This window comes from Lonchura striata, chromosome 28 (assembly GCF_050655825.1).
Source record: "Lonchura striata isolate lonStrDom1 chromosome 28, ASM5065582v1, whole genome shotgun sequence".
Classification (NCBI taxonomy): Eukaryota; Metazoa; Chordata; class Aves; order Passeriformes; family Estrildidae; genus Lonchura; species Lonchura striata.
Window position 1 is genome coordinate 2643097 of NC_140730.1, and position 25528 is coordinate 2668624.

Sequence of the window (25528 nt, forward strand, 5' to 3'; positions counted from 1 at the left end):
TCTCGTGACGGACGAAGCACCGCCCGCCGGGAGCGGACCGGGTGCGCCGCACGGGGACGGCGGTGCCGGGACCCCCGCTATAGTAATGGGGCGACAGAGCTCCAAATGGAAAACTACAGCTCCCAGCATCCCTCGCGACAGCGGCGCGCTTATTGGCCGCTGGTCCCGCCGCCATTTCGCGCGGTGGCTCGATGCCCGTAGTAGCGCGAGGGGCGGCAGTGCTGGCTCCACCCTCTCCTCCCGGTGCTGCGGACAGGCTCCTCCGGCCCGGGACCGGCCCGCCGCAGCGCCGTTCCCGCCCGGTGAGCGGGCATCCCTCGGGCCCAGCCCCGGCACCCAGCGGCGCCCCGCCGGCCCTTTACAAAACCGCCCAATCAGCGCCCGCAGCGCGCCGGACCGACACCCCCCTCCGCCAATCAGCGGCGCTGACGGCGGCGACCAACCGAGAGGCGAGGCGCCGCGGGGGAGCGTGGCCGGGCGGGTCACGTGGGGCGCGCTCCGCCAATCAGCGGCGCGGGACGCGGGGTCGCCCCGGCTCCCGCCAAGTACGAGCGGGACGGGCCGGGCGGGACCGGGCCCGGAGCCGCGGGCGCTGCGCGGGCCGCGCCGCCTCACGGGCCGGCCGGCACCGCCGCCAGCCGCGCCGGCCGCCGCCGCAGGTAGGGCGCAGCCCGCGGGGCGCGGCGCGGCCGGGGCGCGAGGTGTTTCCGGCGGCGGTTGGGCCGCGGGGGTGCGCGGGGCCTGCCCCGGGTAACAAAGGAGGTGCCGGAGCTGCCGCCGCGCCCCGGGGCTGGGCCCCGGCCCGCCCCGCAGCCTCGCTCGGGGAGTCACGGACCGGTTTGGGTGGGGAGGGATCCGAAAGCTCGTCCTGCCGTGGGTAGGGACGCTGTGTGCTGCGCCGGGGTGATGCAGCCTGGCCCTGGGCACTGCCAGGGGCAGCCGCAGCTGCTCTGGGCTCGCTGTGCCAGGGCCTGGCCGCCCTCACAGGGAGGAATTTCCTCCTCGCTTCTCCTCGGGGCCTCCTGGGGACGTTCCTGCTCTGCCCAGCCAGGAGGAGGCTGCGGCTGCTGGGAGCTGGTGGCTCGGGGGTGACAGTGGGACCCCTTTGTCCTCCCTCGCCGGCCCTGGGAGAGCTGCTGGGCTCGGCCTCAGCTGTCTCAGAGAAAGCCCCGGGTGCTGATTTGTTGTTTTCTCCCGTAGCCATGGAGTGCAGAGACAAAGCTGCTGTTCCTCCACGGAAGCTCGTCCAAGGTAAGGGAGTGTCTCTCATCCAGCACGGTTTTAGCAAGAACATCTCAGATGTGATTTTGTGGAATACATTGGCTGCACAAATGGGTTTTATGGGATTGTTTTGGGATTGGCTTGGCTGTGATTAAAGCATCTCTAAGTGGCTTATCTCAGTCTTATTCTTAAAAATGAATGAAACCCTTTGTCACCTCGTGGCTCTAACCTGGTGTTGTTGTTGCAGCTCGGCTGCCCTTCAAGCGCCTCAATCCTGTGCCAAAGGAAAAACTCGATGTGAATCCAGAGGTCAAAAAAGTCAAGAGCTCCCCGAGTGCTTTTGTTCCCAGCAAGGATCCCTCCCTGGATGCCTCAGGTGCCTCCCTGGACGATGTGGAGAATGACTGCCAGCTGAGCTCAGATGGGAATTTGCCTCCAAAACTCATGAATGGAAAAGGTCCATTGGACCATTTTATCCAGAAAAACCCAGGAGGTGACACGAGTGACCCCGGGGATGTTCCTGACCTCTCCAAGGGCTCTGCCCACGGACTCGGGGATGGCACGGAGCAGGAGGCTGTGGATTCTAGAGCTGCTGTCAGCAATGGCACCATAGGAAAGGAGCTGAGCTGCCTGAGCTCCTCGCAGAGCAGCCCAACAGGTGACTCCACGCAGACTGAGGGGCCCTGCGCAGCTGCAGCCAAGGCAGAGCAGGATTTGGGAGCTGGGAGCCAGCCCTGCTCCGGCCTCACGGCCTGCAAGGACGTGGCAGGCAGGAAGGGCACTCCAGGTGAACTGAAGGATGTGCTTTTTGAGGGGAAGGTGCCCGTGGTGCTGCTGGAGGACATCATGAGCCTGAAATCCCCCCAGGTGGCCTCTCTGGATGGCAGCACCGCCTCGGAGAGCGAGGCCCTAGAGTCGTCCCACGAGGGAGACTCGGGACTGACCAACTCCTCACTGAGCTCCGGGAGCTCCCCCGAGCTCCTGGCACAGACCAAGGGCAGCAGCATTCCTCTGGCTGCCTCCACACCTGCCAGGAAGGTTGGTCTGCTCTGGTTTGGGGTGCAAGTTGCTGTGGTGCAACGTTTGGGTTGCTGGGATTGTGGGGAGGAGGTTGAGTGGGGCAGTGAGGAGCGTTGGGAAGGTGGTGGTGGTTGATTACTGATTTGTTGCCCTTTGGAGTCTTTAAATCCTGCAGCTCAAGGGTTTGATTCTCTCTGCTTCTGGCTGCTGCTGGATTTACATTTCTTTAATGGAATACCCACTTGACACTTGGTGTTTTGGGAGCAGCAGTTTTGTACTTTAGGTGTTTTTTCCCAAGCTCTGTTTCATCCCCCTCCGAGCTGCTGGGATTCCTGTGAGGATGTTCCCCCAGCACAGCCAGTGCAGATGTTTTTTCCAGCTCTGAATTTCCTGCAGCTGCCATGGAAAAGCCCTGGCACAGATTTCCCAGAGCAGCTGCCCTGCCTCATCCCTGGCAGTGCCCAAGGCCAGGCTGGGTGGGGATTGGAGCAGCCTGGCACAGTGGAAATGCCCCATGGATGGGCTCTAAGGGCCCTCCCAACCCAAAGCATTCTGATTCTATGAAAAACCTCTGGATGAGGGGGTTTTTGTTCACCTGAGTTTCAGTTTAGCAGCTCTGCTTCAGCAGGAGGCCCCCAAACACTCTGATTTTTGGGGCAGTTTGGACAGAGAAGCTTCCAAGAGCAGCAGCACCACCACGGGGATGGTTCTCCCAGTCCTTTCGTTGTGTCTATCAAGTCAAGCGATCAATTCTTCCTCTCTGAAAACTCTCAGTCTTCCACCCCTAAAATAAACAGACTCAAGCAGGCATGAAGTATTTCCAGTGTAGCAGAACAACAAAAAGCAATCTTGGTGTAACCCAGTACTGCCAGTGGGGCTGGATTTGCTCGTCTGCTGCTCCCCAAAATGAGGGGCTGCACCCCAAGCTGTGCAGCTGCGAGTCCTGGCAGGTTTGTTTTCCTGGGAGGAAGCAGCTCTGAGGAGCTGAAGCCCTCACTTGACAGAACTCCTGTTTTATGGCAGCTAAATATAGAAAATAAAGCAGTTGGGCTGTGTTAGCCTGTTAATCACAATTTCACAATGTGATGCTGTGAATGGCAGGAGGAGGAGGGGGGGATCCAGTCAATCAAGTCACAGTGTGCTGAAATATTGACAATCTTTAACCAGTCTATGAGCAATGATCTTAAGCATAAACCACCTTTTTCTTTCCCCCATAAATAAAAGAAAAACGGGAAGTGTGCCCTGTTTGGAATTTAGGGTCAGTGAGCTGTTCCTGGTGGAAGATCAAGTGGACTGTGATGGCAAGAAGAAATTGTAAAAATGTGGAAAACACTCCTTGTATTCATAAAATTACAGCTAAATACTAAATATCACAGCAAGATAGGTGGAGGCCAAGAAAAAAAAAAACCCAAACAAACCCAATTTTAGCTGGAAGGAAGCGAGTTTGCCATATTGAAATGTCCCCTGTGGTTCAGAGCAGCTCCCCTGGGTGCTGTGCACGTGGTGTTCCCTTGCTGAGGGGACCTGAGGGGTTTGTTCATGGGAGCAGGAGCCCTGGGATGGGAATGGGGAGATTGGAAATTCCCAAGTTTTGTCCTCATTCCCTGCTCTGGGGGAATTTGGAGTGACTGGCTGTGATCTGCAGGAGCGGCCCGGTGTCACTCAGGCTGGGAAGGCAGGAGCAGGATCTCCTCTAAAACTTGCATTTTGTAATTCCAGGTACCTCAGAAATTCCACAGAAGTTCAGCAGAGAAGGAGAAGCTGAGATTGCAAAGAGTAAGGCATTTCCCTGACACCCAAACCTCCCCTGAGGAGCCGACCAAGGCCTTTGCCTTTTATCTCAGCCCAGCTGGAACATCTCTTTTGCCATTTTTCCTCACCCTGAGGAGCGTGGAAGGACCTTTAATGCAAGCAGTTAAAGTGCTTGCCTCTTTCCAAAGCTCCTGAGTGGAGCCCTGGCTGCGTCTGGGGCTCTTTGGGAAGAAATTAGAAACTCTGAAGCCCTAAAAATTTAGGTTTTGTTTTTATTAATACACGAGGCAAGTGGAGCCACTGTGTCTGTGGCTTCCCAGAGAATGTCACCACTGGATGCCACCACTGGGAATGCTCAAGCTCCAGGTTGTGTTTGCTAGGATGCAGCTCCTCAAGCTCCCTCATTCTGCTGCCACTCATGGAATGCTGGATGTGGAGGAGGCTGAAGGGTCACTGGAGTTCCCAGTGCTGCACCAATGGTTTTTTTTGGGATTGTTTTTTCTGCCCCTGGGAAGGTTTGTGCTGAGAATTCTGCGTCTCTCAGTGGCTTGTTTATAAACTTGTGTGTTTTATGTAAGCTGTAGCTGGAAAGCTCTTCAGCTTTTCCCAGTGCCCCATATAGAATTCCAATCTGTTGTTTTCTTCCCTTCTATAGCTGTGTTAAAAATAGCAGGGATGGGAGGGGGGAGAGAGGGGAATGGAAGCTAAAAATGATGCTGGGAATGAAGCAGACCCACCAGTGAGCTGTCAGCTTCACACCAGCACCCAGCACATTCCATGACTCAGGCTGACAGTGTTGTTTCCTCGCCATTGGCACCATTTGGCTGTTGGTGGCTTTCTGCACTTATTTGTGTTGTGACACTGCTCAGGAAGCCTTGATGTTGACAAGGAGAGATGTGAAATCAATAAAAGAAAACTGAAAATACCCAGGGAGGAGTTGGAGTGTCTGGGCGCAGGCAGATCCTCCTTTCCTGGTGACATCACCAAGTGCCTGCAGCACAGAAAAAGCTTTTTTCTCTTTAATTTGACATTTTCCTCCTTGGTGTCAGCAGAGCCATGGTGGGAATTGCAGTTGTTTTGGGAGGAAACACCATAAAAGGCAACACTTCCAATAAAATCTTCCCCCCACTGTTCCCAGAGTGCTCCTTGAACAAACTCAGGGCACTGATGATCTAAAATGGAAGAAAACAAGGGATAAACTCCACAATCTGGGGTTTGGAGACTCATTTTATTCCATGAGATCATGGAATATCCCAGCCTGGGGGGGACCCACGAGGATCATCAAAGTGATTTCTGTGATAGTGGAAAGCATCAGAAAATCCTTGTGGGTTTATGATGTCAAATCAGCTCAAATTCACTTGTGGAAGTGACACCACTGTAGCCCTACAATGACACCAAAGCATGAAGAGCTTTGCTCAGGAGGAAATATTTTGGAAAGAATCTGAAATCTCCTATTAAATAAGGGAATAATTACGATTTTTTAATTCCCATCTAATTTTCCATAATGCTACAGTGGTAATGAAGATGACTCAATACAAAAGCTTTCTTTGATGCTTAGAGAAATGAAAATAGCTTTTTTTTTTTTTTTTTTTTTTTTTTTTTTTTTTTTTGCTAAGGGGAAGGAATAATTAAAGCTTTCAGAGAGGCAGCACAAGGACAAGGAAGCTCAGCTGGCTGCTGCCTGAGGCACCAGGGGGCTGTGGATGTGTGTGGATGTGCTCCCACCTGCTTTCCTGGGAAGGATGAGGGTCTTTCCCATTCCAGGATATTTTGTGATGCTGCAGGTCATGCGCTGGGTGGGTCCAGCTTCCTGTTTGAGCAGTGAAATGTTGATTTTTCACCAGGGCTTTGGGAGCACAAAGCTGCAGTTCCCTGAGTGTCCCCCCCTTTGTGCCCCAGGATCAGGAGCGTGCCGACAAGCTCCAGAAGCTGCAGGCAGAGAGGGAGGAGAAGGGGAGGCTGAAGGAAGAGGCAAAAGCTGCGAAAGAACGAGCCAAGGAGGAGGCAAAGAAGAGGAAAGAGGAAGAGAAAGAGTTGAAAGAGAAAGAAAGGAGGGAAAAGAAAGAAAAGGAAGAGAAGGAGAAAGCTGAGAAGCTGCGAGCGAAGGAGGAGAAGCGCAAGGAGAGGCAGGAGGCTTTGGAGTGAGTGCCTGGGCTTGTGAGCAGCTCCTGGGGGTCCCTGTGCTGATGTCCAGCCCCACTTTCCCTGCCCTCCTGCTGCAGCAGCACGGGCCTGGGCTCAGGGGGTGGCTCTGAAATGCTCGTGGGACTCTGTGGCCCCATCCCAGCAGTGCCTTCTGCTGCCCCGAGCTCCCCCTCCTCACCTGCCTCACTTGGGCTGTTTGTTGAGGAAGTTACCTGTGATTTGGCAATCCCTGGATTGCCCTGGCATCAAGAGAAACTTGGGACAGCCTGTTAACTTGAAATGGGGTCAATATTTGCTCTGGAAGGAATGAACAAGGTCTTCTCTACGCTTAACCAAGCGTGGTTCTCAGCTGCATTGACAGATGATCCTCGTGGTGGGGTCTGGGGCTTCCCACCTCAGTGCAAATATTGGTGGGTGCCAATTCACATGATCTTTGTTTTCAAGGGCAAAACTCGAGGAGAAGAGAAAGAAAGAAGAGGAGAAACGGTTAAAGGAGGAAGAAAAGGTAAAAATGTTTTCTCTGCTTTGTCTCTGAATTGTTTCTGGGGTGAAATGCTGTTGGTGGAGCAGATCCCTTTGGGTGCAGCCTGTCCCCCCTGACCTGCTGGAGCTGCTCCAGGCAGATTTTACCTTTAATTTTCACACATATTGGTTCCTTTGCTTTTCCCCCCTCAAGTGTTTTCTCTGTGTGTTTCTTTGCCCACAAGTGAACTCTCCCCTGGCAATGTGACACTGCAGCCCTGCCTGTGGCAGGGAGGACCACGAGTGTTTCTGTTGAGTCACAGGAGCTGGTGACTGCCTGAACTTTGCTTTGTGCCTCGTTGCATTTGAAGTTGAGCCATGCGTGAGCTCACCTGGAATTCCAAAGTTTTGTCCTGTCTCAGAGTTGCATTTGGGTTCTCATTTCAGCGCATCAATGCACAGAAAGCAGAGATCACCAGGTTCTTCCAGAAACCAAAGACTCCACAAGCCCCCAAGGTGAGGGATTGCTGTGCCTGTGTGTTGGTCTCTCACAGTTATTCCTAATAAATACCCTGATTTCCTTCTCTGCTGCCCCTTACAGCTTCTTAACGTGGTCAAAACATTGTTTTTCCTTAATTTCCTGGTCTCAAAAGCGTAAAGGATTTTAAGAAAAAGGCCAGAGCAGAGACTACAGAAGGCATTTGTGGTTGGTTTAGTGAATCTCAGCTCTTCTTCATTGCCTGGAAGATCTGCTGGAGTCTTGGACAGGAAGAGCTTAACCTAAACCTTCACTTAACCTGAATCAACACCTCAGCAGCAGGTGTCTCTAGCATGTGTTGGTGCTGCAGCTTCTCAGTGTCCAAACCCTGACGTTCCTCACTTGATGTTTCAGACCCTTGCTGGCTCCTGTGGGAAGTTTGCTCCTTTTGAAATTAAGGAGAACATGGTCTTAGCCCCCCTCAGCCGTGTTGCCCTGGATCCAGACGACCTGGAACAGCTGGATAAGCTCCTGCATGCCCAGAATGGTGAAGATTCTTTCTTGAAGGATCTAAAATGTCGTAAACCACGAAAAACTGGGCCCACTTTGGTCAGTGACAGCAGTGACAGTGTCAACAGGTCAGTGTGCACTCGGGGGCTTGCTTTGCTTCTGTTTCCTGAAACGAGCTGCAGAGGGGATTTGGGGCTTGATGTTGGAGAGGAGGGAAGGCTGGAGCTGTTCTGTGGGGCTGAGCCACCTTCCCCTGTGTTCCCAGTGACGTGGTGGTGGTGGTGGATACCTGCCAGCCCGATGCTGTTCCTGAGAGGGAGAAGTTTGGCAGGATGAAGCTCCTGCAGTTCAGTGAGAATCACCGCCCTGCCTACTGGGGCACGTGGAACAAGAGAACCTCCCTGATCCGTGCCAGGAATCCATGGTCCAAGGACACTGTAAGCACCTCAGCCTGCTGGATTCTTTATGCTCTAGAAATGAATGTTCTTGGCCAAGTCCTCTGCTTCCCTGGGATTTCTGAGCCATTTTGTTCCCTCAGCTTTGAAAGCCCAGAGTGGGTTTGGTGCTGTGCTCTCCAGTGACGGGCAGAAATGTTGGCATTTCTTGCAGAAACTGCTGGACTATGAAGTAGACAGTGATGAAGAGTGGGAAGAGGAGGAGCCAGGGGAAAGTCTCTCCCATAGTGAGGAGGTGAGGATCCTGCGTGCTGAAAAAAATCAGGAGCCACTTGCACTTGGCAGTGTAACTTCTCATCCGTTTATTTGTAGGATGATGAAGAGGAGGGAGAGGATGAAGATGAGGACGATGGGTTTTTTGTACCCCATGGGTACCTATCTGAAGATGAAGGTGTGACAGAGGTAAGGGAGCTGGCTGTCCCTGAGTTTCCAGAGAGCTGTGTCGTGTCAATATTGGCAGGGGAGATGAGCAGGGCCCTGGCAGGGCTGGGCTCCCTCAGGCCTGCACGGTTCAGGAGCGCTGTGTGGCTCAGGGAACACAAGGCTGGCTTTAAAAAGCTCTTTATTTTTTTCCCTAGTGTGGGTGTAACGAGTCTTTTGTCCCCTGTGGCTGCAGGAGTGTGACCCAGAGAACCAGAAGGTTCGTCAGAAGCTGAAAGCAAAGGAGTGGGATGAGCTGATAGCCAAGGGGAAGAGGTTCCACGTCCTCCAGCCTGTGAAGATTGGCTGTGTCTGGGAAAGGGCAGCAAAGGACAACAGCACCAACCCAGACCTGAAGGTGCTCCAGCAGTTCACAGCCTGTGTCCTGGATCCACCTGTGCCAGAGGAAGAGCAGCAGACACAGAAATGTAGCAAAAAAAGAGCAAAAGATCAGCAAAGTAAGACCTGAAGGGCTAGACAGTACTTCCACACTTGTACTCGGCTTTGGAGGGAGTAGGGGGATTATTGAGTGTTGTATTCAGAATGATCTGTTTCTGACAAGTCTGGAATCCAAGGAATCTCTGAGAGCTCTTGGAAAGGAATTTTCTGGCACTGCCTCTCCAAAAAGTCTTGCTCTGGGCAATATAGGAAATAAAGCCAACCAGACTTGAGCAAACTCAAATTTAAGGACAGGCTTGAGCCTGCTTATTGTTTGGGGGAAAGGGTTTGGTTCCAGTCAAGAGCTTTTCCTGCACCTGATTAACACAAAGCTGTGAATAACACATAAAAGCCAAGCCAGGGGGTGGGGATTTACTCCAGGGTGGTGTTGTTATTGGGGGTGAGTTTTCTACATTAAATCTAGGTGCTGTGACAATCATGGAATCCCAGTTTGGGTTGGGAGACACCTTAAAGACCATCCAGTTTTTGCCATGGGCAGGGACACCTTCCCCTTGCTCCAAGCCCCATCCAACCTCACCGTGGAGCCTTCCAGACACGAGGCACCCCCAACTTCTCTGGGCAATCCCATCTCTAAAACCAATCCTGGTGTTTTCACCCCTGCTCTGGAGAGCTTTTGCTGATTTACATTCCCTTGGTTTTCCCAACTTTTAACCCATTATTTGCCACCTTTTCCCCCTCACAGTCCTGGGCCAGCTCCTGCTGCTGCTGCACGGGAACAGGGGTCAGGCTGTGCTCCCAGGGGACAGCAGGACACGAGGGAACAGCCTCACATTGCACCAGAGAGGGTCAGGATGGACATTTAGGGAATATTTCTTCACCCAAAAGATTGCCCAGGGCATGGCTGGAGCCCCCATCCCTGCAGGGATTTAAAATCCATGGGGATGTGGCACTTGGGGACGTGGTCAGTGATGGCAGTGCTGGGGAACAGCTGGACACGCTGACCTTTGTGAGTCTGGAGGGAGTGCCCTTGCTGATTTATATTCCCTTGGTTTTCCCAACTTTTAACCCATTCTGTGCCACGTTTTCCCCCTCCTCTCACAGTCCTGGGCCAGCTCCTGCCGCTGCTGCACGGGAACGTGCACGGGAGCAGGGTGATCATCCAGGAGTTCCAGGAGTGCTGCCGCCAGGGACGCTTCAGCGACGTGCCCGAGGGCAGCAGCAGCAGCCCCCCACATGCCCCAGGTGGGGAGGACAACGGGGTCCCCTCCAAGGCCAGGCTCAAGAGGATCATTTCTGAGAGCTCCGTGTACGAGAAGAGGCCCGAGTTCAGGATGTGCTGGTACGTGCACGCCGAGGTGCTGCGCAGCTTCGGGCAGGAGCAGCTCCCCGTGCCCTGCCAGTGGAACTACGTCACCCAGGTGCCCTGCACGGGCAAGGAGGAGGGGGGCAGCGTGCCAGGGGTGGCTGTCCCCCAGCCCACCCCCCTGGCAGCCAAGAGGAAGGCCATGGGAAGCATGTCCATCACCAAGTTCATGAAGAGACCTCGGGGTGCTGAGCAGGTGAGTTCCTGTTATGGCCTATGAGAATCTGTGATATTTAAATGATCCCAAAATTGTAGAAAGTCTCTGTCTGTCAGCCCCACTGCCAAAGCAGAAGCCATAATTGGTCTGTGCTGTTTCAAGGTTGTTTATTCTGTTTATCTCTAACATGTTCTGCTGCCCTGGCCAGCTCTGTCCTGCAGGGCAGCGTGTGGGGCTCTGCCCTCAGTGGGATGTGACAAACATTAAATACCAGAAACTCCTTGGGCTGGATTTACAAGAACGTGCCAATATCTGTCACCTACGTTGGACAGTGTGTCCCCAGCCTGAACCAACAGAAAAATGCCAACACCACAGTGAGACATGGAGGGCATGAAGAAGGAGAAAAAGGACAAGGCACACCCAATTTCCTCCATCTTGTCCCCTTTGGACCCCTCATCTAGAATCCTAAAATTTTACTTTTGCACCTGTGCCACACTTAATTATTACTGATATCAAACACTCAGAGCCTGTAATTCATCCTGTAAGATTGAAAACTCTTTTCCATGGGCAGAGATCACAGCCAGTGTCTCTGGGGCTCTGTCCAGGGGGGTTCCTGACCCCTGCCAGGGTCCCGGGGCAGCCAGGGGGAAACTCTGGATTCCCACAGTGGCCCAGTAAGGAGTGCTGGGAATGGGGCTGGGGGTGTTTGCACCCCCCTGCTCAGCCTCGTACCTCCAGCCACTGTCCTGCACACCAGAAGAGCCTTTTTATGGGGAAAGAAGTGAAATGATGGGACTAAAGAGATGGGTTTCTTTTGTGTGTGTGTCTGCAGCTTGGACTCTCTGTTCCATTTGAAACGTTGCTCTCCTGCTGTTCTTCCATTCTCTGCTATTTGGCAGTGATTGCATCCAAGCTGTGAATAGTTTCAGAGTCTGCTTGGCCTTGGTTTTACAGCTGTGTGTAATTTGTGTGCAGGTTTTATGTGTGCCTGTGGCTGCCAGATGTACAGCCCGAGCTGATGACTTACAGCAGTTGCATGTGAGCAGATTAAATGTGGTTCCCAAGTGCTGCAACTCAGCCCAGAGCAGTCTGTAAAGGCTCCAGCTCATCCTGACACACATAAAAAGCTGAATTTCAAGAGCTGGTTTAAAAACACAATAATTCACAGGGACAAAATGAGATGGAATTGCAGTGGTTGCTGCTTGGGAGCTGTGTTGTGGTTTTCCTGTTGTTGCTTCTGCTTTTCAGGGCAACCACAGGTAGTGCTGGAGCCTAATCATGACTGAAAAGTGGGAATTCCAGAATGGTTTGGCTTGGGAAGGACCTTAAATCCCACCCAGTGCCAGCCCTGCCATGGGCAGTGACACCTTCCACTGTCCCAGGCTGCTCCAGGGATCCTGCCAGGGATCCAGGGGCAGCCCCAGCTGCTCTGGGAATTCCATCTCAGCCCTCCCCACCATCGCAGGGAGGAGGAATTCCTTCCCAAAATCCCACCTGCTGGCAGTGGAAGCCATTCCCTGTGTCCTGTCCCTCCATCCCTTGTCCAAAGTTTCTCTCCGTGTTTCCTCTTGGCCCCTTCAGGCCCTGGAGGAGCCACAGTTGGGTCCCCACGAAGCTTGGGGTGCTCTGTTGAGGCTTTAGGTGCTGGAATTTGGGGTTACCAACCTTTGGCTTCCAGTCCCACAGGCAGGGCAGGGTGTGAAATCCCTGCCAGTGGATTTATTCCTCCTTCCCTGTGCTGCAGGTTAGGAAAGAGCCCCAGAATGGTTTGGATTGGGAGGGACCTTAAAGCTGATCTCGTTCCACCCCCTCCCATGGACCACAAATGAGCCTTTTGATGCTTTTTATGCTTTGCCTTCCCAATTTATTCTTGGCTTTTTTGGCTTTTCTACTGAAAAGGCTCAGCATTCAGGTATTGATAGAGATCAGAGACTTGTGAGAAGCTGTTCAGCCCCCAAACTCCATCTGCTTGGGTTTTTTCTTGTACACTAAATAAAGGCAGAGATAAAAGTCTCTGCTTGGCACCCACTGGAAATTCAGCTTATAAGGGAGCAGAAATAGCAAAACAAAGGCTTTTAGGAGAATTACATCACCAGCCTGAATGCTTCAAAGCTTCCCAGAGCTGTGCTGGTGAGGTGCAGCACTGAGCAGAGGTGTCACAGCCCCAGAAACCTTTCATTCCTGATGTCTCAATCAGCCCTGCTCGGGTTTTGAGATCCCACCCCACCTGTAGAACCAGGCTGGAGCGTGGGGAAAGCCTGGGAATGGCTGGGAGGGCACAGCTGCCAGATTCCCAAAAAACCCTGGCACGTGTTTCTCTGCTGGGAAGCTCACACCAGGGCTTGTGTGAGTCAAGGTGCTCTTACATAAGCTGTGGAGAGAAAAAAAATTTGGTGCTGAAGTGGGCAGTACCTGCCCACGTGTAGGTGGGATTCAATCTGAGAACTGGGACTTTGTTGAAAGATGTAAATTGAAAATTTCTTGGCTTGGAATAGTTTCTAGGGGATGGGGGACCAGGATTTTCATTCCAGTTCCAGCTGAAGGAAAAAAAAAAAACCTCAACAGACCCTCACAGCAACTCCACACCCTGGGCAACTTTGGTGTGTCACTCCTTGGGTTCTGTGTTCTTGATTTGATTCAAAATAGGGAATTTGGGCTTTTCCCATGGCAGGAAACCTGGGCAGCAAGGGAAGACCTGGCACCACTCCCTGAATAAAAGCTGCTTGGGAAAGATGAGGAGGAGTCAGGAGAGAACAAAGTCCAAACTTGATAGGGAACAGTAATTCTCCACCTTCAGAAAGGAGAGGACATCCAAAGGGGCTCAGCCTGGAGCAAAGGAGGCTCAGGGGCCCTTCTGGCTCTGCACAGCTCCTGACAGGAGGGGACAGCCTCACATTGCACCAGAGAGGGTCAGGATGGACATTTAGGGAATATTTCTTCACCCAAAAGATTGCCCAGGGCATGGCTGGAGCCCCCATCCCTGCAGGGATTTAAATCCGTGGGGATGTGGCACTTGGGGACATGGTCAGTGATGGCAGTGCTGGGAAACAGTTGGACACGCTGACCTTTATGAGTCTGGAGAGCTTTTGCTGATTTATATTCCCTTGGTTTTCCCAACTTTTAACCCATTCTGTGCCACGTTTTCCCCCTCCTCTCACAGTCCTGGGCCAGCTCCTGCTGCTGCTGCACGGGAACAGGGGTCAGGCTGTGCTCCCAGGGGACAGCAGGACACGAGGGAACAGCCTCACATTGCACCAGAGAGGGTCAGGCTGGACATTGAGGGAATATTTCTTCACCCAAAAGATTGCCCAGGGCATGGCTGGAGCCCCCATCCCTGCAGGGATTTAAAATCCATGGGGATGTGGCACTTGGGGATGTGGTCAATGGTGGCAGTGCTGGGGAACAGTTGGACTTTATGAGTCTGTGATTCTGTGAAAATAACAGAGAGGGGAGAGATTTCCCTTCCAGAAATGCAGCAGGAGTCAGGTTGCCATGAAGGCTGAGCTGCGGGGGCTGCTCAGCACGTTGTGCAAGAGGGAAGGATCCTGGAGCAGGAGCTTGGCCTCCTTCCCACCGTGTGTGCCACTGCAGACGAGGCCTTTTGTCACAAGCCTCAGCTCGTGGAGCTGGGAATTGCACATTTCCCTCCCTCCAGGTGTGCTCACCTGCCCAGACAGTGCCAGGCCTGGCCCCTGGCACCCTCACCCTCCTGACTCACACCTGGGACCTGTTCTCTCCCTCCAGGCTGCAGAGATGGATGGATTTCAGGCAGACACTGAGGAAGATGAGGAAGATGATGACTGCATGATTGTGGATGTACAGCCAGGAAAAGGTGGGAAGGGAAATGGGTGCCTGGCTCTTGGCAGACACTCCCCCAAGGGAGCAGGAACTGCGTGAGCTGAACTTTGGATTTCCTGCCCTTTCTCACCATTCCTTGAGCTTTTCTCTCTATAGATATCTTATTCCAGATACTCCTGCTTTTTACCCTTTCTAAAATATGTTTATTTAATATTTATAGCCTTATCCAAGCTGCTCTTGCCTCTTCTGCCCTCCTCCTCCACTTTTCCTGAGCAGCACTTGGCTGCCAGTGTCACCTGCTTGTTTCTGGCAGCACAGGTGGGTACTGCCAGCACATCCACTGGTAAATTATGGAAAACATTGCTGCTCTCTGGGGCCTGCAGAGCCCCCCCAGGCCTGGCAAGGGCTGGGTTATCACCCCTCTCAAAGGTGCAAATTGTCTGAAGGCAGTCACATCAGGCAGCACGGCCTGGCTGCTGTTTGCTCCACAAGCTGAGCACTTGCTTGTGTTTGTGTCCCACTTATCCCTTGGAAAAACAGATCAAAGCCCCTCTGCTGCAGCCTCTCCTTTCAGGCCAGGCTGGGATGAGGACGTGGAGCAGCTCCTTTCATCTCCAGGAGCTCTTGGAGGTGATCACACACATCAATGAGCTGACTCCAAGCACGTGCTGTGGTTTCCAAAGCTCTGGGCTCTTTCTTCCTGCTCACAGTAAGAGCTCTCCCAGCCTGCTCTGAGGAAAGTGGGTTTGTGTTGGGCAGCTCCTCTGCTAGATAAGGACTGGTGCACAGAAATTCTGTAGTGTTTGACCCATTCCAGGCATTATCTGGGCTCTCCTTCCTCTCTGAGCTCCTCTCACCTCCCAAAACAGACACTGGGACAGCTTGACAAGAAGCTTGGCTTTAATCTTAAGCTGCTTTTGCTTATTACCAGGCTCTGAGATGAAAACCTCACCTCAGGTTTGTCTCCTCTTGTTCTGAGGGTGCCATTGAGCAGCTTCCCTCCCCCAGGCTCTGCTGGCACGCACACAGCTCTATTTGTTTGGCTCTAAAGCACTGAAAAGATTATGAAAATCCTTTTTATGGTTGAAGTGTTTTTTTTTTTATTATTATTATTCTGGATTGGTGATATTAAATACGAAGCCAGTATTAAAACCAGTTTTTAAATAGTGTTGAAAAGGAGACTCACAACAGATGCAGGAAGCTAAGACAGATAAAACATAAAGCAGTCAAATTTTAGCAGATTCATGAGGATATTTATAAAAACAAAACAAACCAAACACATTCTTTCCTTTGCAGGTTCCACAGCTCCAGAATCCAGTGGCACAAGAGCTGCTCACCAGGACAGCAGCATGGTCAGCCCATCTAATACAATTTGAGACAGAAATGCCTACTAACTCCTCTGTATGTATGTAGAATGAGCTAGAAAGTTTTAAACCTTGTGTATCTTTGACCAAGATACTTGAAAGTATTCCACATTTCTTGTAAAGAGAAGACAGCACTTTGTTCTGCTTCAGACCAGATGGAAGCTTAATTTTTTAGACTTAGCTTTTTAGCTTTTTTTTTTTTTAATACTGCATATTAATCTGTCCTTAATAAAGCATTATTGAAATTTTGATACTTCTTTGTAATGGAAGGTATCTAAGTTATCTCTAAAAGTAGCTGAGGGATTTTGGAATAAGCTTATTGTGATGCCACTAGGGGAATGACTGTTCATAATGTTGTACAGCGTGGCCTTGGGTATAAATGATGTACAATTATATATGAATTTATGCTCTTGTACCATCCTGTTTGTGGTCTTACTTGCTCCAGAGAACAGCAGCAGGGCTTTACCCTTGGAAAAGGAAAAATGCATTTTGTTGCTCTTATTTTGGGACAGGCTGGTCAGGGCTAGACCCTCAGTCTCTTGTCTGCATCAGAGCTGGGCTCTGTCCCACAGAAAAACTCTGAGGTAATAAAGGCATCAAATCTGATGATAAACAGAACAAATTTGCTGGGGCTTTCAGCTTTATACGACTGGTGAGTTATGAATTACTTCTTAAAAAGATTTGTCTGTAATTCGAGGTTGATTTAATCTACTGGGCACCACCAGTAGCTGTTCCCTGCTGTCACTCTCTGAAGGGACAAGGGGGGTGATGCTGCCCCAGTAACACCAGTGCCAGCCCCAGCACACACTGGTTTGGCATCTCAAACCTACAACAATGCAACTCAAGTGAACTGGGATCAGAACCGAGTCTTTAAATAATTCCATTTAATCAGACTAAGTGTAACTTTATCCAAATAGCTTCTCTCCACCAGGAGTTACAGTGCACACAGAAGCAGGACGGGAAGCTGAGTTCTAAACCCAGCCCCCTACCCAGGCTCAGGTTGGTAATCCAACCTAACAGCCCCTAATCCCTGCTCCACCACTGCCTGGGGAGCACCTCAGGCATTCCCTGCTCCCGTTTGGTGCCGAAATTCCCTCGGAGCAGCCACTGGCAGAGGCCACCCGCGAGTCTGGAGCTGGGAGGGGACAGCAGGGTCCAGCCCTTCTGCAGAGCTCAACCAAAGCCACCTGTGAGCTCACGTAGCTCCAGCAGTCCTGGGGAAAGGAGGGATGAATCCAGAGGCAGCAGCACTGGGGGCACTGCCCTTTATTTCAGGACAGGGTCTGGGCTCTGGCCAGCAGCTCGGGCCGGAGGGGGCTGCGCTGCTCCTCGGCCGCCGCCTCCACGTCTGCCATCACGGCGGCGTCCCAGGCCAGGCTCAGCAGGGCCGAGGGCACCTGGGCGGGACGGGTGAACTGAGCACACAGCCAGGCACGGCTGGGGCACGCCAGCAACCCCAAAACCCAGCCAGTGCCACCCCTGCCTGGGGCACCACACCTCCCACTGTCCCAGGGTTGCTGCATCCTGCACCCGGGCACTCCCACGGCTGCTGTGTTCCCCTTGAGTGCAGAACAGCCTGTGTGAGCTCACAGACCTGGGACTGCTCCAACTGAAGAGGACAAAGAGGCTGGATTCTGCAGCAGCTCCTTTTAGGGGATGGTGCTTTGGGTTTTCTGTTCATACCTTCCCCCACCATGGCCACCTTCGCTCTTTCCCAGCCCCTGACAGCTGCTCTGTGCTCCAGGAGGGAGGACCCTGCCCTTCCCTCCACACCTCGAAGCCCCCAAGCAGTTATTGCTTTATTTGTGCTTAAAATGAGCCCCTGACAGCTGCTCTGTGCTCCAGGAGGGAGGACCCTGCCCTTCCCTCCACACCTCGAAGCCCCCAAGCAGTTTCTGCTTTGTTTGTGCCTAATATGAGGGGACAGAGCACAGCTTGGGGCTCTGAAAGAACACAAACTTCTCCCCCCCACCCCAGCTCTGAGCAGCACAAGACTCTGACAGCCTCAAGATGCTCTGGAAGGTGCCAACAGTCTTTTTTTTTTCACTCACCAACCCGCATTCATTGAAGGCCAAGTTCTCATCAGTCAGTTTGAGACCTCCAGGTCCCAGGAGCTCAAAGGGCAGCCAGTCATCTCTGAGTGCTTCTCTCACAAAGCTGTAGAGCACAGACACTGATTCCCGGGCATAAAAAGTCCCTGCCATGAGAAAACAAGGTGAGAGAGTCTGGCATTTACCAAAATCTAACCTTTTGTGGTCGGTTCCGTGGGGCTTCACCTACTGATGCCGACTTGACCGACGACTTCCCTGACACACAGCCAGCCTCATTTAACTGACAGCTACAAAAGCAGAATCCCCAAAGAAAAATAGTCAATTGTTGGGAGCCCCTGCCAACCTGCCACAAAAGAGCTGGGGAAGCCTGAAATGATTTCCAGAGTTCTGCTGGAAAATTTGAAGAGGATTTCTGCTGTTGGACAGTCTGACATCACACAGGCAGCCTCATGCTGGCTGCTGTCACACTCTGATCTAATGAGTCCAGCTTGTTATTCCAGAGACCTGGGAAGAGCAGACTTTAATTAATGATGCCTTGAGATTCTTTCCCTCTCTGTCCAATCCTGGCTTAAAATCCCAACCTTGAGCAGGGGGAAGGTTTGGAGGTGGGAAGATTTCGTGGAGAAATGTTACCCACTATGTTTTTGGGGTGGTTTATTCCACTTTGAGGTGGTTTATTCCACCAGCTGAACTCAGCACCTCCTCTTATCCAGCTCCTAACATTCTAGTACCCTCAGAAGCTTCTGGAAATGCCCGAAGGAAGGGTGAGGAGTCCCTCCTACTGTGAGAACCCCGGGCTTCGTCTCGGGTCTCGTGTGGTGGTAAAGTCTCTCCTCCAAGCCGTGCTTCCAAAGGAAAACTGCGCAGGCTCTTGTTGTTGGGTCTCAAGGCAGTTTATTGTGAGTTATCTAAAATATTTTCTTCTCGGGCTGCTGTGGTTTGCTCAACAGCCCAGGCAGAGGCACACACACACCCTGACATCCTCTCTGACCCCGACTGCTTCTTCTCTCCCTGCCCAGGGCTGCTGCTGTCTTTTATATGATATATTACTTATTACATGTTTACAGTTTTCCCCCAATACCTATTACCTACATTACAAAGTGCTTTTCTACTCTAAACCAATCTGTGAGTGCCAACATCACCAAGAACATGGAGGTGAGGAAGAAGGAGGAAGAACAGGATCAGCCCACTTTCCTCCATCTTAGAACTTCTGACCCCCATGTACAAAGTAAAAACCCCCCTGGACAGGTGCTAAAACCCCCCTGTACAATACTAAAAAATTTCCCCTCTGTTTTGTAACTACTTTTACTATCCCATCTAACCCTTTGTGACTGCTTGTTCCACCTCCAAGGTTGGTAACTCATTCCATGGCTCAAACCCAAAATCACAGCTGTTTGCAGCTGTGCCAGGGTCTCAAATGCTTCTGACCAAGGCCTGGAACCTCTAAAAATGCCTGAGGGACATTTTGAGTTCCAACATCCTACCTTGCAGGATGTATCCATCGGGGAAGCGCACCCGCAGCAGGGTGTAGTTGTACTTCCTCACCTCCCTCTGCTCGTCCTTCTCGCGCATGGCTCTGGTCCTCAGCATCGCCGCCTTCTCCACCGCCTCTGTCCTGCGGGGGAGAGACCCTTGTAGACCCCGAGGGGAGCCACGAGCTCCTGCCTGGTGTCCCCCGACCCTGCAGCCGCTCACCGGAGCCGCTGCTCCCTGCGCAGCTCCTCTGCCGTGAGGTTGAAGAAGTCGTGGGGCAGCTGGAAGCGCGCGGCCGCGGGCGACGGCCGGAACAGGGCGAGCTGCCGGTGCAGCCGCGCCCGCACGGGCTCCGAGCTCAGCAGCCGCTCCTTGCGCTCCTTCAGCTCCTCCAGCCTGCTCAGCACCTCCTCCTGCAGCACGAGGAACTCCTCCGTGGTCTCTGCAAAGCCACAAGGGTGGCGTCAGGCTCACGGGTGTCACCCCGATTCTGAAGATTTTCCTAAAGCCTTCTGAGTTTGCATTCTGTTAGAAAGCTTTCCCACATATTTTCTATAAGCAACATATTGTTTTGCATTCCTTCGTGGGGGTGGAGGAAGTTGATGTACTGGTGGTTTGGCCAATGTCTTTGGAGAGGTGGCCCATTGACTCTCCAATCCACTGTCACCTTTGGAAAAGTATAAAAATTGGAGTCAGAATAATAAACGTCCTTCTTTTTGCCTCGCCATCGCGGTGGCTCGTGTTGTGCTTGTTGTGTCCTGTAGTGACACTCAGGCTTTAGGGCAGTGACACGGGGACAAGGATCTCAGGGGCAATGTCACATCGGGACGAGGAATGTTGAGAAGGATGGATAAATATAATTATTCATAAATAATACAGCCAAGATAAACCAGTCCTCCCTGCTAGCTGGACAATGACCTTTGTGGAGCTGTCAGCAGCATCCCACAAAGCCCTGACTCCACATTACCACCACGAGTCCTTGCCTTGTCCTGGAACAGGCAGGGTTTTTGTCTCAAACCCGACAGCCTGGAAAAATTTGTGCGTCCCTTCCAAGCAGCTTATCCTTTCCTGGAAGAAAAGGGCAGAATTGAGGTGGAGTTTGCTCCAAGTAAGGGTTTTCCAAGGCTGAGCAGCTGCAGAGTCAGAGCTCACCTGAAACACCTTGTTCTGCAGTTTGATTTTCCGGTATTTCTCCTCCTCTGGATGGAGATAGATGTTATCCAGGTACCTGCAGCAAGAGGAATGCAGTGCCTGGATCAAAGCAGGACACTCTGAGGTCAGAGAGAAAACACAGACCTCACAGAGAACAAAAAGCTGAGAAACCCAAGAAAATACAATACATCAATGTTTTGGGGCCAAATCAACAACCAGCAGCTCCCAAACCTCTTGGATTAGTGGGACCAACTCCTGCAGGGTGCTGACATCAGGTCAACTGACAAATTGGGTGGTTCAAGAGTCCCATTTTCTTCCAAAAAAAAAAGACTTTGCTAGAAAAAGAGCAAGAAGACCCATCAAGGAAGGGATGAGCTGCCTGTGCCCTCAGTCCCACTCACTTGGCCATGGTCTCCACGCACACCCGGACCTTCTCCCGGTCCTTGTTGAAGGTGTGGATCTCCATGATGGAAGCAGCCACTGGGTCCACGGAGGAATACTGGGGGAGAGGGAGAGAAGCTGCTCAGGGAGGAGCTGACCCCAGCTCAGCTCGGTTGTTCCTCATTTGCTGGGCTAGAGATGATTTAACAGGTAAAGCGAAATTGTCCCGGGGGAGATTTTTACACAAAGGAAGTGGGCTGGTCACTGCTGGAGGGGACCCACGGCACAAAAGGAGTTTGAAGAGGGAAGGGAAGGAGTTTGAAGGGAAGCACTCACTGCCTGGATGGCTTCTCGGAGCTGCTTTTCCTTCTGGTCTTTCCTCACAATGGCACCAGTCAAGGGGCAAATGAAATAAACCCCCGAGACAGAGGGAGCAGCTGCCCCTTCCTCCTCCTGCTGCTGAAGGAGATAAAACCAGGCACCAAGCTGAGCACAGAGAAGTTTTGGGGTTTATAAATCCCCTCAGGAGAGGGAGAGCAGCCCCGAGAGGTGCCGAGCAGGGAATGGCAGCATCTCCCTCACCTTTTCCTCCATGGAGAGGTTCTTCTCCCCGGCAGCTGCCTCGGCCATCAGCTCTTTTCTCACTACAACAAACAAACCCCAACTGGAGCGGAGGCTCAGCACATTCCAGAGGCTTTTGGACAGCTGAGAAGCAAACACCTGCCCAGATGTGTCATCCTAGCCCAGGGCTGCACATGACCCCATTTCCACTGCCCCAAAACACCCTGCAGAGCCCCACTCTTTGTTCTTTTGGGTGCTTTTGCAGCCGGGCCCGCTGTCCCCGGGCTCCAGCGGAGCCGCGGTTCCCCCGGCCCGCTCCTACCCTGGTTCTTGATGTGCTCCTGGGAGCCGGACGCTGCCTTCCCCTTGGGCTTCAGCTCCAGCCGGGCCAGCGCCGCCGCCGCCGCCTTCTGCGCCTCGTCCGTGGGGGCCTGCCGGGGCTTCGGGGCCGCCTCGGCTCTCGGCTTCTCCGCCGGGGCCCTGGCACGGAGGAACGGGGCTCGGTGCGCGCCCGCCGCCCGCGGGACCGGCCGCTCGGGCCCGGCCGTGCCGCAGCTCCCGGCGGCGCCCCGGGCAGCGCCGGGCTCAGGGCGGGCGGCACCGGGGCCGGTGGTGCCCGGGGCTGGCGTTACCGGGGCTGGCGTTACCGGGGCTGGCGTTACCGGTGATCCCCCCCCAAGCCCGTACCGGGACGGCTCCGAGAGCTTCTGCCCGGGCCCCGCCGTCTTGAACTTCAGGTCGGCCTTGATCTCCTGGAAGAACTTGCGCATGGCGGTGCCGGGACGGGAGCGCCGGGACGGGAGCGCCGGGAGGGAGCACCGGGACGGGAACACCGGGAGGGAGCGCCGGGACGGGAACACCGGGAGGGAACACCGGGACGGGAACGCCGGGACGGGAACACCGGGACGGGAACACCGGGAGGGAGCACCGGGACGGGAACGCCGGGACGGGAACACCGGGAGGGAACACCGGGACGGGAACACCGGGAGGGAGCACCGGGACGGGAACGCCGGGACGGGAACACCGGGAGGGAACACCGGGACGGGAACACCGGGAGGGAGCACCGGGACGGGAACGCCGGGACGGAGCACCGGGACGGGAACACCGGGACGGGAACGCCGGGAGGGAGCACCGGGACGGGAACACCGGGAGGGAGCACCGGGACGGGAACACCGGGACGGGAACGCCGGGACGGGAACACCGGGAGGGAGCACCGGGACGGGAACGCCGGGACGGAGCACCGGGACGGGAGCACCGGGACAAGAACGGCCCCGCCGTGTTCCCCGCCGCGCTTCCGGCCCGCCCGCGCCGTCACCGGAACGGGGCGGGACCGGCGCCGCTCGGGCGGCGGGGGGAGCGAGGGATGCCGGCACCGGGAGCACCGGGGGCTGGCGGCACCCACGGACCTCCACAGAGCCCCGGTTGCATCCACGGACCCCCGGCAGCACCCACGGAGCCCGGGGCACCCCCAGACCCCCCCAAACCTGCTCCCGCAGCCCCCAGGGAACATCCCCGGCTCCCGGTGCCCCCGGAGCAGCCCCGGTGGGAGCAAAGCACGCGGAGAAGGAGCCTCGTGTCCGCCCCATCCCCGGGAGCTCGGCCGAGGGCTCCAGACCTGAGCGTGGGCACCGTGGACTCCATCCCCGCGTGTGCTGCGCTGTCACCGGGTTATTTCCACGGCACGGCTCCTGCTCCCGGGACACTCGCCGCCGAGGAAGGGGCTGCGAGTCCCGGCACCGGGCGGAGCCCGTCCCGAACGGGGCTCTGCGTTCGCCGGGGCAGCGGCACCGGGCACTGCCCCTCCGGTGGCACCCCGGTGGCACCGAGAGCCAGGCTGGACGCGCACCGGCATCGCCAGCGGGAATCACGGATGGGACACGGATCTGCCCTCCGGTGGCACCGCCGTGGCACGGGACGGGCTGAGGAGGATGTACCGAGCCCCGAGGCTGCTGGGGGAGGCAGAGCTGGGATACAGCACGGCCGGGATGTGGCACAAGCCGAAATCCTGCACGGCGGGCACACGGCACAGCCTGGCAGGGCCAGACTGTGGCACAGACTGGATATGGCACGGTCAGGAGGCAGCACGGATGGGATATGGCACGGCCAGGACGTGGCACAGCCAGGACATGGCACAGTAGGGATGAGGCACAGCATGGATGTGGCACACCAAAGACATGGCACACCAGAGACGTGGCACAGCAGGGATGTGGCACAGGAGAGATTTGACACAGCAGGGACATGGCACATCAGGGATGTGGCACAGCATGGATGTGGTACAGCAAGGACGTGGCACACCAGGAACATGGCACAGCAGGGACATGGCACAGGAGAGATTTGACACACCAGGACGTGGCACAGCAGGGATGTGGCACAGCAGGGATGTGGCACAGCAGGGATGAGGCACAGCATGGATGTGGCACAGCAGCCATTTGGCACATCAGGGACATGACACACCAGGGACGTGGCACAGGAGGGATGTGGCACACCAGGAACATGGCACACCAAAGACGTGGCACAGCAGGGACGTGGCACAGCCCGGATATGGCACAGGAGGGACGTGGCACAGGGGGGATGTGGCACAGCAAGGATGTGGCACACCAGGGACATGGCACACCAGAGACATGGCACACCAGGGATGTGGCACACCAGGGACATGGCACACCAGGGACATGGCACACCAGGGACATGACACACCAGGGACATGGCACACCAGGGACATGGCACACCAAGGACATGGCACACCAGGGACATGGCACACCAGGGACATGACACACCAAGGACATGGCACACCAGGGACATGGCACACCAGGGACATGGCACACCAAGGACATGGCACGGCAGGAACAAGGCCTCACTCCCACTGTGCCAGGGAGCACTCCCACACCACCTTCACAAATCCCTGCAGTGGGATTTCCCCTCCTCACACACCTCCCCCCTGAACCCCAAAACCCTGGCAATGAAGAGTTTCACCCCAAAACGGGGTTTGGGTTTTCTCCCGCCGGGCTCTGCCGGGCGCTGGGAGCAGCCCGCTGTGGGCAGGGACTGTTTTCCTTCCCGTGACCTTCCCGAGGAGCCCATTTGGGATAACAGCAGCTCCCAGCCAGCTGCACAGCCTCTGCTCCAGCTTCGCCAGGCTCAGCCCAACTTTGGAATGACCCTCCTGGTGGCCCTGTCCTGGCCAGGGACACGGCCACCAACACCCTCCCCAGTCCAGAAGGAGTCCGGAGCCCCGGGATGGTTCCAGGGAAGGAATCCAGCCGGGAGCCGCATCCCCAGGCTGGGGGGCTGTGCTGGGGGCAGTGGACGGGGCAGGATCGGTGTTTGCCCCACCCACAGCCCTGAAACTCCCCCCACACCCTCGTCCCCCACAGCCCTGACACCCCCAAAGCCCCCAGCCCCACCACAGCCCGTCCCCGCTCAGGTCCCAGTTCCCAATCCTTGTCCCTGTCCCTGTCCCAATTCCCAATCCTTGTCCCATTCCTGTCCCAATTCCCGATCCTTGTCCCATTCCTGTCCCAATTCCCGATCCTTGTCCCCATTCCTGTCCCAATTCCCGATCCTTGCCCCATTCCTGTCCCAATTCCCGATCCTTGCCCCATTCCTGTCCCAGTTCCCGATCCTTGTCCCTATTCCTGTCCCAATTCCCGATCCTTGCCCCATTCCTGTCCCAATTCCCGATCCTTGTCCCAGTTCCCGATCCTTGTCCCAATTCCCGATCCTTGCCCCATTCCTGTCCCAATTCCCGATCCTTGTCCCTATTCCTGTCCCAACTCCCAATCCTTGTCCCCCCTCATGTCCCAATTCCCGATCCTTGTCCCTATTCCTGTACCAATTCCCAATCCTTGTCCCCCCTCATGTCCCAATTCCCGATCCTTGCCCCATTCCTGTCCCAGTTCCCGATCCTTGTCCCTATTCCTGTCCCAATTCCCGATCCTTGTCCCTATTCCTGTCCCAATTCCCAATCCTTGTCCCTATTCCTGTCCCAGTTCCCGATCCTTGTCCCTATTCCTGTACCAATTCCCGATCCTTGTCCCCCCTCATGTCCCAATTCCCAATCCTTGCCCCATTCCTGTCCCAATTCCCGATCCTTGTCCCAATTCCCGATCCTTGTCCCAATTCCCGATCCTTTTCCCTATTCCTGTCCCAGTTCCCGATCCTTATCCCCATTCCTGTCCCAATTCCCGATCCTTGCCCCATTCCTGTCCCAGTTCCCGATCCTTGTCCCTATTCCTGTCCCAACTCCCAATCCTTGTCCCCCCTCATGTCCCAATTCCCGATCCTTGTCCCTATTCCTGTACCAATTCCCAATCCTTGTCCCCCCTCATGTCCCAATTCCCGATCCTTGCCCCATTCCTGTCCCAATTCC

At 54.5% G+C, this 25528-nt stretch overlaps 2 protein-coding genes across 7 annotated transcripts; one reads left to right on the top strand and one right to left on the bottom strand.

Moving 5' to 3' along the window:
- The first annotated feature begins 554 nt into the window (after window positions 1-554).
- On the top strand, window positions 555-15564 carry CHAF1A (chromatin assembly factor 1 subunit A). Of its 3 annotated transcripts, none has more exons than XM_085562344.1 (15): window positions 555-659; window positions 1201-1251; window positions 1469-2259; window positions 3961-4017; window positions 5893-6134; window positions 6583-6643; window positions 7048-7116; window positions 7493-7716; window positions 7854-8025; window positions 8198-8278; window positions 8356-8445; window positions 8660-8921; window positions 9964-10421; window positions 14127-14214; window positions 15477-15564. In XM_085562344.1, the coding sequence occupies exons 2-15, from the start codon at window positions 1203-1205 to the stop codon at window positions 15554-15556; spliced, it is 2724 nt and encodes a 907-aa protein (XP_085418470.1). In that variant the 5' UTR covers window positions 555-659; window positions 1201-1202; the 3' UTR covers window positions 15557-15564. The 3 variants fall into 3 exon arrangements, with proteins under 3 accessions (XP_085418470.1, XP_085418471.1, XP_085418472.1); XM_085562346.1 differs by lacking the exon at window positions 555-659 and adding an exon at window positions 744-877; XM_085562345.1 differs by lacking the exons at window positions 9964-10421; window positions 14127-14214; window positions 15477-15564 and adding an exon at window positions 9605-9908.
- UBXN6 (UBX domain protein 6) lies at window positions 15252-21997 on the bottom strand. 4 transcript variants are annotated; one of them, XM_021544054.3, is made up of 11 exons: window positions 21850-21995; window positions 21485-21642; window positions 21184-21245; window positions 20938-21060; window positions 20622-20719; window positions 20221-20296; window positions 20052-20136; window positions 19291-19510; window positions 19080-19210; window positions 17596-17741; window positions 15252-16941 (listed from the first exon to the last, which is right to left on the bottom strand). In XM_021544054.3, the coding sequence occupies exons 1-11, from the start codon at window positions 21930-21932 to the stop codon at window positions 16816-16818; spliced, it is 1308 nt and encodes a 435-aa protein (XP_021399729.1). In that variant the 5' UTR covers window positions 21933-21995; the 3' UTR covers window positions 15252-16815. The 4 variants fall into 4 exon arrangements, with proteins under 4 accessions (XP_021399729.1, XP_085418476.1, XP_085418475.1 ...); XM_085562350.1 differs by having other exon boundaries at window positions 16396-16941; window positions 20938-21057; window positions 21850-21996; XM_085562349.1 differs by lacking the exon at window positions 15252-16941 and having other exon boundaries at window positions 17318-17741; window positions 20938-21057; window positions 21850-21997.
- Window positions 21998-25528: the final 3531 nt, after the last annotated feature.